This window comes from Meleagris gallopavo, chromosome 8 (assembly GCF_000146605.3).
Source record: "Meleagris gallopavo isolate NT-WF06-2002-E0010 breed Aviagen turkey brand Nicholas breeding stock chromosome 8, Turkey_5.1, whole genome shotgun sequence".
In the NCBI taxonomy this organism is placed as follows: domain Eukaryota; kingdom Metazoa; phylum Chordata; class Aves; order Galliformes; family Phasianidae; genus Meleagris; species Meleagris gallopavo.
This window is the reverse complement of record NC_015018.2, coordinates 5,189,515-5,201,999: the sequence shown is the minus strand read 5'-3', so window position 1 is coordinate 5,201,999 and position 12,485 is coordinate 5,189,515. Positions and strand designations below refer to the sequence as shown.

Here is a 12,485-nt window from a genome sequence, read left to right as displayed (position 1 = left end):
AAAAAATAAAAAAAAAAAAGAAAGGAAGATGGTAGTAGGGTAGTAGACTTAATAAAATTTGAAATGGAGGAAAAAATTTAATCTTTCCAGTCAGGTTACAGTTCTGAAGTTCACATAAAATAGGAGTAACAAGTTCTGTTGGTTGTAGTGGATCTGTTCTTGAAATTATTTTGTGTTGTGAACTGGAGGGCTTTTTTTCTTACCTATCTCTTAACTTGTTTAAGGATTCAGCCTCACTGTCATAGATTCGTAGAATAGCTCGGGTTGAAAAAGATTTTCAAGATCATGAAGTCCAACTGCATCCTAACCATACTACCCTGACTCTCCACTTCTATTGTCCCTGAATAATTCATCTGCCTTTCTTTGCTTTCTTACCTGATCCATTATTTTCTATGTTGAACTGGTAATTCTTCTTGCTTATTAGTGTTTTATCATTCCATAGTTATGTAATATACAGCTTTCACACATATAATTGTCCTTTAAAAGTTGTATTCCTTCAAGCAGTGATTTAGATGTATGAATATAATAGAAATGTGCATACCTTGCTCCAGTTTAAGTATGATTTATTTTGCAGGTGAGCTTATAACCGCAATATCACTTGCTGTGTTTTGCAGCTTTTTTTCTATTTTGTGCTGTGTTCTGACTGATTTCAGTGCTGTTTCCTCAGGTGCATCTACAAGGCACCTGAATTTAGGCTTCCAGGATGTTTGTAGGTTTTTTCTGTTGCTATGAGCATTTGACTGTGCGGATTTATCGACCCCTGGTGGATTGTTAAGAAAACGGCCGTTAAGTGCTAACTGTAAGGGCTGCTCCGAAAGTAATGCCTCCTGTTTTATCTCAGCTCTTGATGTCAGAGGTGGATGTCAGTGATATGGCAATAGAGGTTGAACCTTCCCACCAATACTGCATTATATTTTGTTGCTGTGTGACAGATGGCAGCAGAAGGGCAGTCTGACAGAATGGCGCCTGACATGGATGAAACAGAGGTGTGGAATTGAATTCTGCCGTACAGATACAATGACACCCACTGGCATTCACTGATGCTTGCTGGACATTTATGGAGCCCAAAGTGTGGATGTAAGCACAGTGAGGTGGTGGATGCCACATTTCAGCAGAGATCAGTCGGTTATCTCCACTGGTGCATGTATTTGTGAGCACGGTGTGCAGGCTGTCATTGATTGCTGGTGAAAATGCACAACTAATGGTGGAGACAATGTTGAAAAATAATGTTTTATAGCTGAGAATTTGTTCTATCAAAGGGTGTTATGAGGCATTACTTCCAGAGCAACCTGTATTTTTGATTGCTGTGTCTGTTTTAATGCTGTTTCTTCTGTTTGCAGCTGGATTTGTTCCTGAATTTCTCAGCTGGTGCTGTTTCCTACCTCCACAGAATTTCTGCTACGACAGCTCTTATTAACATTGCTGCTAAAACTTAAACATGTCACTAGGTGCCTGCATTTTAATGCATACAATGCTTTTAGCTGTATCTGAGTATTTAAAAATGATAGTTTAGCAGATATCTTAAGAGAAAAACGTATCTTTTTTAGTATGTGAGCTGAATTTTTTTTTAACAAGCTGGAAAAGCTAGGAACTTGGATAGCATGATAAAAAATATGAATTAACTTCTAAATCATTTGCTCAATCTACACTGTGACTACTTTGTTTTTATTAAAAATTTATAAAGATATTGGTAATATCCTGAGACCTGGCCTTAAAATATTAGATGACCTAATGTAGTGGTTTTTCTGCTAAACCAGGCTTGTTAATTTATAGCTGCGTAAAATCATGCATTTCTACCAAATTCTTCTAAATTAACCATAAGTAGCTCTACTTTTATTATTTATAATTTTAACTTATGTTTATAATATCTAAACACAAGTCTGCTCAGATCACGAGTAAACTACTAATAAAATCTGATTCCTGAGAACTTTGTAGAATCTATTCATTAAATTCTGATCTTCACTACAAATCTACATCTGCCATGTTTCCAAGTATCAGAATGAGAAATGAATTGGTATTCTTTACTTACTTGTAAAGTAAGTAAACAGGAAGTAACTTCCATTTTTTAATAGTACAGACTTTAAGTGATGTTTTCTATCAGTGGTTAAATATTCCTTCAAAGTTTATATACCTTAAAATAAGGAAAAGTTTGCATATAATATTTGGCAGCATTTAGTACTGTAGTTACTGTGTAAACCACACCATTTAAAGTTTAAAAAAAAAAAATAAAATAAAATGTCAGAAAGACCTCAAATTCATATCTTTGTTGGAGCACCCAGTATTCCAAGCCTGCTAGAGGTGTCGGAACAAAGTAGTTCAGTACCTGCTGTTGAGAAGTGGAAAGAACTCCACTGTTCCTACGATATACGCAGTTTTTTTAATGAAGAAAACAAAGGCACTGACCATTTAGTGTTTCAGGCAGGAAACTCTGTAGTCACAGCAGTTCCCACAAATGATTACAGTTCTCAGCAGTCTGAACAGAAGAAATTAATGGTAGAAAAGGAGTGTTTGAAACCTTTTGTACCTGTGGTAGTAACTTGTGCTACTTCATCCCAAAAGACGAGAGGTTTAACTTATTCTGGTTTTCAAATATCCAAAGATAGGCACATATGTGCAAACACAGATGAGGCTCCAGATTGCCTTCCTCAGAAATTAGTGAAATCAGGTAGACAGGATGAACAATCACAAGGCAGTTGTTCAGACCTCACTGAAAGAAAACCCAGTCACTTAGAAATTAGGGACTCTGACATTTCTGATCTGGTTGGTAGTACAAAGCAGATCAGCATACACCTAAGGTCTGTGGAACAAGGTGTTGAATCGGATCACAGAAATGATCACCATGAACATTTAAGTCGATATCTGAATATGTTTTTCCCCAAAAATCAAGAGTCAAAAGCAAAAGGAGAATTAAGTGACTGTTCAGATCTTGCAGTGTCGACTGATACTGAATTTCGTAGCATAATGACTTCAAGTCAGATAGCTGCTCTTGCACAGGATCACTTTAAGAACCGGAATGCGATGCAGAAAAGAACTGCAGAACTATTGGAGACAGAAGGACAGAGTAAGCGCAAAGAAAGGCAATGTGATGACTACCAATTGGAATCTGATGCTGGAAGATGTCTCTGTTTGGCTGAGAATGAGTGTAAGCAGGAGTATACAAGTTCTCCTGAACTTTTCAGTTCTGATGGTGATGAGAAAAACATTGGCTTTGAAGAAACAAGAAGAGAAGAAAGCTCTAATGAAAACACGGGGGAGTCTCATGAATGTAAGGTTCCTGCTGGGCAATTCATAAATGAAATCCATATTGAACCATTGAGCTCGGGGATACTGTGCTCTCAAGTAGAAAGCTCTCATAAGAGCTCTTATAAAAGAGCCCGCGAGTCTGAAGATCTTTTTCATATTTTTAACACAACGCTTAAGAGGCAGCTTAAATCAAAGAGAGCTAAATTGAATTCTTCCCCATCCAGTCCTGGAATGACAGTGGGTCAAGAGAGGATGGAGTTCAAGCCTCAAGGGAAACTACTATCATCACTTAAGGACTGCTGCTGCAAAAATCAAAAGTACAATGTTTTGGTCACCGTAGTACACCCATGTCTTATCAAAGAAATACAGATGAAGTCCAGACCCAAATCTTCATGTAAAGTTCCTGTAGCAACAATCGTAGTTATTGATCAGTCAGGAACTAAGAGAAAGGTGGTGCTGTGGCGTGGTGCTGCGTTTTGGTCACTCACTGTGTTTCCTGGAGATGTCGTATTACTTACAGGTGAGAAGTGATTCTGGTTTGTTTTTAAATATGGATCTTAAATGCCTGTTGGAAGTAGACCAGTGTGTAATTAGTAACTTGGAATTATGGCTAAACATCTGTCAGTTTTTTTCTAACATCACTTGTATCACTCATATCACTCAGTCAGTTTGAATTATTATGGTCATCCTGACAGTGTAACCTGTCAGTGTTTTAAGGGGAGAGTGCTGTTACAGACCAGATGTTAGTTATTTCTTTTTTGAACTTCTCTACAGCATATGACGATGGGTACTGATGAATACTTCGTACTTGTTAAAACATATTAGAAGCAAAATGCTCCCTTTGTTAAGAGAATACTATAAAATAGAAAACTGTATTGCATCTAATCTAGGTCTGGAGTTGATAAGAACTTGATAGCTATCTAAATGTTCAGTTTTTGCAAAAAAAAAACAGGAAAAAAAATATAGAAGTATTTTTGTTTGAGTAGTTCAGTGATATCTTAAAGATGCCTACATCTCTTTCTTAACAAGAGTTCCTAAAGTAAGCACTTATATTGCATTGGTAGTTATTTTAAAGCAATTGAAGGTAAGGTGGGCTTTATTTTCTGCTTAGACTTGTGTACTCCAAAATACATCGAAAGTATTTCTAGGTAACCTCAGTACTATATTATTTGCAAGAAGTGTTGCACTGTAATAGCTTAGCAATTTTGCTTATACAACACTTGCTGTTGGGCTATTAAATATTTTATATGAAGGATAAAGCCGAGCAAATTTGATTAAGTCTTCTGAAGGGATGTTGGTAGATTAGAAAAATCGCTGTGCTTCGAAGTGATATCTCTGAAATTCTTACTTCATATGATCACTCCTGAAAATGTGGGTGGTGTTATAGCTTTGGCACCTTCCTACCATCTTGCAGTCGGTTAAATTTGGCAGTTTGAATGACTTAATTGGTGTGTGTACTTTTCCCACATTTTTGTGCAAGTCCCTTGCATACATCAATGTCAACCATAGGTGTCTTATACATTAAGATGCAACGTGTCCTTGGTAATGAAGAAGGCATAAGGCAGGGAGAGAAGGAGAGGGCAGGCAAACAAGTTGAGGATGAAGAAGACATAGCAGATGATGAGAGACTGAGAGAATAGCAAGCTAAAGAAAGAGGAGAGTCAAAAGTAAAGATCTGATGTGGAGCCAACCTCAAGGTTTTTGTTTCCGTAGCTGAGAAAATAAATATGGTACTTCAATACAGTTTGCACAGGAATTAATAAGGTTGATTTTTTTCTTGCAGATATCATGATGCATGAGAATCACTGGTATGGAGAAATAATGCTGCAGTCTACATTTACCAGTCAGTTACTGAATCTGGGCAACTACTCAGTTCTCAATCCAGAAGAATGTAAGATACCATTGCATAAGTTTCCTTCATAAAATTGTGTTAAAATACTAGTTTGAAGTAATGCATTTATTAGCAATGCCTCACATGTAGATAAAAGTAGAAATGCAGGCAGCTGGAAAGTACAAAACACTGTAGGTAGGTTCACCAGGATCTTGTAAGGCTTAAGAAAATGAGAAGATCAGGGAAAATTATTTACAGACTAATAAGCATGAAGACTTCAAAGATAACTGAGTTGTGGAGCACTGGGGGAAAGGGGAAAGATAGCACAAGTGTTCCTGTGCACTTGCTTTGTTCTTAGTCTTCCTGACATTGGCTTCTCTTACCTATTTAAGACAGGTTTGGGTAAATGATCAAGAATGGCTGTTCTTACGAAGTTACAATACCATGCCTCTTTCTTCTTTTTGGTGTAACTTAAAATACTGCAACTATAGTTAATGTTGGGGATGTTATTAAGAGGAGGCAGATGAAGTACAGTTTAATTTTGAATCAAGTCTTGCACATCTCAAGCATTTCTTGCCTTAGAATTCTCAGAACAGATTTTTTTGTTAGTTTAAATTTTCACAGGTGATAGATTTTTAAGCTGCTAAGCTCAAAAAAAGGAGAGTCCCTCTAATTTTGGTTGTTTTTATTTAAGTTTACCCTGTAGTGAATGGTGATGTTCTCCATGGCTTATTGGCATATGTATCATCAGAATTTCCTCACTTTAGAGACATTCCACGAAGGCAAGTTCAGAGACTGGACAGTGTTCAGTATGTTCAGCTCGACCAGCTTCAGCCAAACACTTTGGTTCACTCAATCTTAAAAATTATCAGCATTGCCATATTAACAGGTAAGTTCATGCTCTGAACATCAAATTTCAGAACTTCAGAATCGCCTTGTAAAAATGCTGTTTACATTTTACCTATGGTGGGGTGTTTCCTATTCCATGCTCAAATTTTTTGATACGATTCACAAATAAAACTTGTGAAGACCCACTCATTGAGGTCACCGTTGGAGAAGTAGGACTAAAGAGGACGAAAATGACTGAAATCAGCTGCTGAGTGAGGTTATTGCATGCTAGCTGATCAGTAGCATGTAGATCTGTGTGAGAAGCATGCAGGCAGTGGACATGGACATGGTGTTCCTGCTCACTGAGTGGCTGATGTGTTTTCACTAAGGAATGTGTAGTAGGAATGCTGGAAAGACAGATATACTTTATCTACAGTGAAAGAACATGAGTTAGTTTTAATGGCTCTTGAAACTCAAAGGTGCATTCTTGTTGTAGACTACTGCTTTAGAAAAATGGCTTGTTGATTAAAGCATTGTGTGAGATAGTCAGGCTTCACTAATTCAAACCTTGCTTTCTATCTGACTTCCATTGTGCCTCACGCCACCAAAGGAAACTTATGATTAGACTGTAAACCATATGATTTCCAGAATTACACAATTTTTATAGAATTATCTCTTTTCTTTATAATAGAACTGTGCTCCTTTTTAGTGCTTTGTTCAGAACGTTTTTGTTTTTTTTCCTTGTTAGTGTAGATTTTAAAGCTAAGCATTAAATTCCTCATTTCTTAAATATCTGCAGTTTTTTTTATTGTCCTTACGTGTGTGTCTGTGCAAGTTCTCTATAATTTTCAACACTGAATTTCCAGTATGAATCTATTAAGATGTCTCACGGCAGTACTTGTATTTTCTTCATGTAAACAGAGCAGGAAGTGACCTCGTTAAGGTGATTTGTTCTGGAAATTTAAGTTTCCTGTGTATTGTGAGGACTCCCAAAGTATTTTTGTCACCAGTTCATGTGTTTAATGCACTATTGCTTTTCACAGAATTGTAGAACCATGGAATGGCTTGGATTAGAAGGAATCTTAATGATATATACTTAGTTCTAACAGCAGCAATGCCAACCACTGCATCAGGTTGGTCAGGGCCCCATCCGACCTTTACTTGAACATCTCCAGGAATGGGGCATCCACGGATTCTCTGAGCAACCTGTTTTTAGTGCCTTTCAAATAGTCACATTCCTTTCTAATAGAGAATGCAGGTATTTTGGAATTCCTTTTTACAGTAAGTCCTTTTTTTTTTATGTTAAAATTAATTTGCTTCCATTGTTTTGTAATCAGGACATACATCAGCTCTTAATATAGAATCATAGAAATGCTCACAAGGCTACATGAGCTTATTACACTTACTGCAGCAGAAATAAGTGATGCCTTTTAGATTTCTTGCCAGGAGGAAATAACAGTTTCGTCGCAATTTCACACAGTTGGAATCAGTTTGAGGGGCTAAATGAACAAAACCAAACTGAATCAGGGTCATCTTATGCAGTGTTTTGCCATGTTTTTTCTAACCACTGGAAAAGGACTTCCCCTTTTTTCCATGCTTATCTGCTCTGATTGACTTATTTTATATAATTTATAATATATAATGATATTCATCTTAATTTGATCTTGTTGCACTGTCATCTTGTGTTAGTGCTTGTATTGGTAGGAAGGAGAAAAATGCATCCATTTTGTCAACTGAATTGTCAGAATCACCTTTACTCATTATAAGTTGAGATTTTTGAAGATAGGAATCTTCTATTACATTGTACATATCTCTGATTAGGACATACTTAAAGCATGAGGTTTTGTTCAAAGATTCAATTAATAAAAATAATTGTTATTTAGTGTGGAACTGAAACTTAGGCATTATCCATAGGTAAGGATCTGTAAAAAATCTTCATTTTCAGTTTATATATACTGTCTATATTAATTTGTACTGTACATGACTGTAATGAATTGTGAAAATTTGTAGAGCTGTTACTTGAGTATATTGCACAGAAAGTACATTAACTTCAATTTCCAATTATGGCAGTCTGTTGCTAAGAGGTTGAGTACAATTTCTTTCTACTTAAACTAGTCAGGATGATGAGTAAGAGATGCTCAAAGATGCTTAGATACATGCTAGGGTTGCTAAGTAGTGAGGTGGATAAAGGTAAATTAATATTCTGTGTGTTCCTTCAAACCAGATTGATCTTGCTGAAGAAATCACAAAATGTTTTCATTCTGTCCTGAAGAAGTCATAGGTATTTTCTTGTTTACCTAGAGTTGCACTCAAAACATAGTAGCATGGTTTTATCTTGATATTGAGGTGTGTATTTTTTTTTTTGTTAATGTGCTTTGTGCCATATAACAAGTCATAATTTCAAACTTTCCAGAATCTGTGTATAGCTACAGAGGAGGCTACCAGAGAAAAATTATTCTAACAGTAGAACAGGACAAAGGTCAACAGTACAAGATGGTGCTGTGGGGAGCAGGGGCTGCCTGGTACCCTCAACTTCAGAGGAGAAAAGGTAAAAACCTTTATAGGTTACTATCATAGGATTTCTCTGATTACAGTAAAAGCTTTAAAATGTTCAACTGGTCATGTTTTCTATTCAGGTCTCCTTGAAAAGGTCATATTTTGAAATAGATTTTTAACAATTCTCATCTATTTGGGAGTCATGGCATCAGCAACTTATCAGCATCAGTGAGCTCATTTTACAATACTGAGAAAGTGTGAATATTCCCAAATTTGAATCTAGTTACAAGATGCACTGGAGCCTAGTTTCATAACTGCAAATAAAACCAAAAGAAACCAAGTAAACAAAAAAAATGACGTAAAGTAAGCTACTAGTTTTGGTACTAGTTTTTCTCAGTCTTCCAGTTGCTGTCTTTTTTTGCATGAATTGCTGTTTTTTCTAATTCCCATTTGTGCCGTCTGCTTCCTGCCTCACCAGAATTAGGTTACGTATCCCAGCAGTCCTGCTATCTAGCCCAGCCATTAACTGACAGCAGCATTTCTTGCAGAATTACACAGCCTGTGTTTTAACTGTGACAGTAATTGTTCTTTTAGAAAATCTGAATCTAGGCTTCTAAATTGATTACTCAGAATTTGCATTTCTCATTAGTGGATACATTTAGGAAACAAATACTGTATTACAGACCCCTTAATAAAGTTAGTTGTCATATAGTACAGAATAAAACCCAGAAATCTTCAACAACCTCAGATAAATTTTCACTACAATAATTTTTACATATAGATTCTAAATTCTTCCTGTTCCTCTTGAGTTTAGAACTAATTTGTACTCCTAAATACATAGCTGCAGGACCTCCCACCTGGACTACTTGAAGAAGGCAGTCCAATTTAAATACTCACCAATTAACTTCTTTACTTGAAATCTGCATGGCTTTTACTTTGTGCATACTGTGCTGTGGGCAGGTATGTGCTTTTTATTAGACACGTGTTTAGAAATTTTATGTGCTGGAAAATTACTGCTTTAAATACAGAATTTCTAATGTATTTTTAATACTGTGTATTGAAGCTTAAAAAAAAAAAATTGACAATGTCACAAATAATTTCTAAGATACAAAATGATATAATTCCCTGATGCTTCAGTAGAAAAGCAGAATGGGTGATGCAACTGTTTCTAACTTTGAGCACTTATATTTCTCTGTAAAACTTGTCTTATTCTCCAGCTAGATTTCTGTGTATCTAGTAGCTAGTGTTTTAATGATTAAAAGATTATATCTGAAATTCAAGATAAGAGTGTTTTCACAACTGTTCAAATATGTATCATAGACCAACCATGAACATTTGGTCCAGGTAAGACAGCCAGAAAGATAACTCCCACGATACTGAACAAGAATACACAAGACAGCAGCTAATAGTGTGAGTGGGTTACATGAGGAAAGCGCGTGATCCCGTTCTTGCTGCTAGTGATAGAACAGCTGAGGATACACACTAGGTAGCCCAGCCTTCTAGAGCAAGGAATGAGGACTTGTGATTTTTAAGCTGTGTATATGCTTGGATTGCACAAAATTCTACCTCTTCTAAGCATCGAACAACTGTTGGCAGTAGAAGTTCAGTTTTTCATCTCATGATTTAAAAAAAAAACAACACTCAAGCTTCCAGTGTACAGTCATCACACATTCAGTTCATATTTTATTTTTTCTTCTTTAGATGGTGGTTACTGAAAACATTAAATGCGTTTTTGTGAACCAGCATTCTTGGGGGACTGTTATTAACATGGGGTAAAATTCTGAACTCATTGAAGATGGGGAAAATGTTGAGTAAGTTTTCAAGGCAAATATGAAAAGCGGTGTATTTTCTTGTGTTGGATGAATACCTTCATGGTTTAAAAAGGAATGTACAAAAGTATTGCAGCAATGTTTGGTATATTGACCTGAAAGTATTTATGCAAGGATACGAGAATGTGAGGAAGCGTGCCATGTATGAAATCAGTCAATATTTTGTTTGGCTTAGTGAAAAAGGGTTGTATTATGATATTTAAAGGGACTGAGTCAGATCCAGGGGCATTCTCTTTCCTTTGAGGGTGTTGAATAGCATTTGACCGCTGTTTGATAGGCACAGTCCATATGCCAGCACAGTGTGGAAAGCTGTAACTCTCTGGCGTTGCCAGGATTGAAGCATACCTTTATTTATTTATTTATTTTAAACATTCTATCTGTCACTTAGGATTCTGCAGTTATTCAGGAGTGAAGTCTAAAACCATTGGAGGTGACAGCCACGTAGATAACTGCCCATATCCTTCTACAAACATTACCACCCGTAACCGTCCTGCTTTAGGGCATATCTCTGGATGGTATTCCTCAGTAATTGCTTAATCTTAGGCAAAATCAGAAATACAAGAGACAGCAATAGGATCTTGCTAGTGTGAACATTCCAAGGATGTTCTAAGTTCCAGCCTTCAGGAACAGGGGAAGTTGAAGGAGATAGAGAGTATCCTTCATCTCCTCCATACATTGGCTTTCCAAGAGCACAAGGTAGTGTGTCATAGGTAATGTATGTAAGGGATGGCTCCCAAAGTATGAAGATGATGCCAATGCTGAGTTCCGAGACCAAATTAGGCTTGCAACCTGTACTTTTATCATACCATAATACTGTTCAAACTTGTCTGGGACCCTTTGGATGGCTTCTCTTCCTTCTTCGACGCTCAGCTTGGTGTCATCGGAAAAATTCCTCAGGATGCACACAAATCATCACTGTGACTAAAAACTGTTAAATATGATTTATAGCAAATGTTTCTGGTTTTGTTTGACCTAATAGACAGCTAAGCACCATGCAGCTGTTTTCTCCCTTCCCAATGCTTCCAGTAGGAGGAGGAGGAGAACTGGGGAGGAAAAAAAGAACTCATGGGTTACTCAGTCTCATGACTTCAGTTTCCTATAAATTAACCAAGATATAAAAATTAAACTCTCGTTTACTTGTTTTCTGTTCTGAAGGTCATCTGTGGGACTTCAAATACCTTCTGGTCCAACACAGTTCTGTCTCGGGTGACTTTGAACTGCACTCAACTCCATGGTCATCCTGTGAATGTTTGTTTGATGATGACAAAAGAGCAATTGCATTTAAAGAAAAGTTTCAGAAAAGCAAAGCATCCCTTATGAAAGTGACAAATCTCTCAGCGCATTTGGAGGAAAAATGCTCAGGTAAAGTTGTTATACTTAGCACCGTAGTGTCTATGTAGTGTAATACATAGCTAAATAAAATGTTATTGCTGTCTTTCTCCAATTAATTATTTCTTAAACTTAATGCAGTTCTGAGAGCCTGAATTTATTCAGCAGGCTACTGCTTGGTGTCCAGCCTAACTGTGAATGCAGCTTTAATTCTGTAAGCACAGAGGTAAGAAACTATTGCCGTGTGGTGCTACACCACAAATTGCTTTGGAACATATGGAGAAGTACTGCTTCTTGTTGCCCACACCAACTATTGTAATAATGTGATTTGCCTCTAAAAGAGTTTGTGGGATACTCTTTGATTCTCTAGAACTAGAGTAAAACAACTGCTGCTGTTGAAAACTTCAGAAATAACTTAGTGTTAAATGTGCAGAAGTAACAAAAAAATTTAATTTCAAAGCATTTATGTATAAAACCAGTGGAAGGCAAATTGTTAAAGCTCTACTTTTTAGTGTCTCTCTGGACCAGGATGGAGGCAAATTAGTTTCTACTTCTAGTTGTGGTTTATATTATACTTCTACCCACCCCACCCCACTTTTGAGAGCAGAGTGTATAGGTGATTTTACCAAACTACTGTGTGGATGCATCAGATCATGGGCTTGTCACATTGTCATGTCATAGTATTTTTCTGGATCCATAACCTGTATTTAAAACTTATCTAACATAAGATTGGATTTGCTGGTATACATTGAGATCTATAGATCTTCATGAAATAATTTTCCATTTGTCTTTTGAATGTTTCTATTTCACTCTGTGCAATTACACTCAATCATCACCATTATATTCATCTTATAGAAGCAACTGAATCTTCTCGTAATGATGGTGTTTCTTTTACTTCCATGGTAGATATTCTGTTAGCCACAGAATAA

The 12,485-nt window shown here is 36.6% G+C and overlaps 1 protein-coding gene across 4 annotated transcripts in view; it reads left to right on the top strand.

Annotated features, from left to right (window-relative positions):
* Window positions 1–12,485, top strand: part of SHLD2 (shieldin complex subunit 2) — a 36,322-nt gene that overhangs the window by 18,870 nt on the left and 4,967 nt on the right. For 3 of the 4 annotated variants that reach the window (XM_010714170.3, XM_010714171.3, XM_010714172.3), the window contains 5 exons: window positions 1,341–3,763; window positions 5,027–5,134; window positions 5,769–5,963; window positions 8,316–8,450; window positions 11,383–11,589. In XM_010714170.3, the coding sequence (XP_010712472.1) occupies window positions 2,236–3,763; window positions 5,027–5,134; window positions 5,769–5,963; window positions 8,316–8,450; window positions 11,383–11,589 (2,173 nt within the window). In that variant the 5' untranslated portion in view covers window positions 1,341–2,235. The remainder of the gene's footprint in view (window positions 1–1,340; window positions 3,764–5,026; window positions 5,135–5,768; window positions 5,964–8,315; window positions 8,451–11,382; window positions 11,590–12,485) is intronic. The other variant, XM_019617453.2, reaches the window with a different exon arrangement.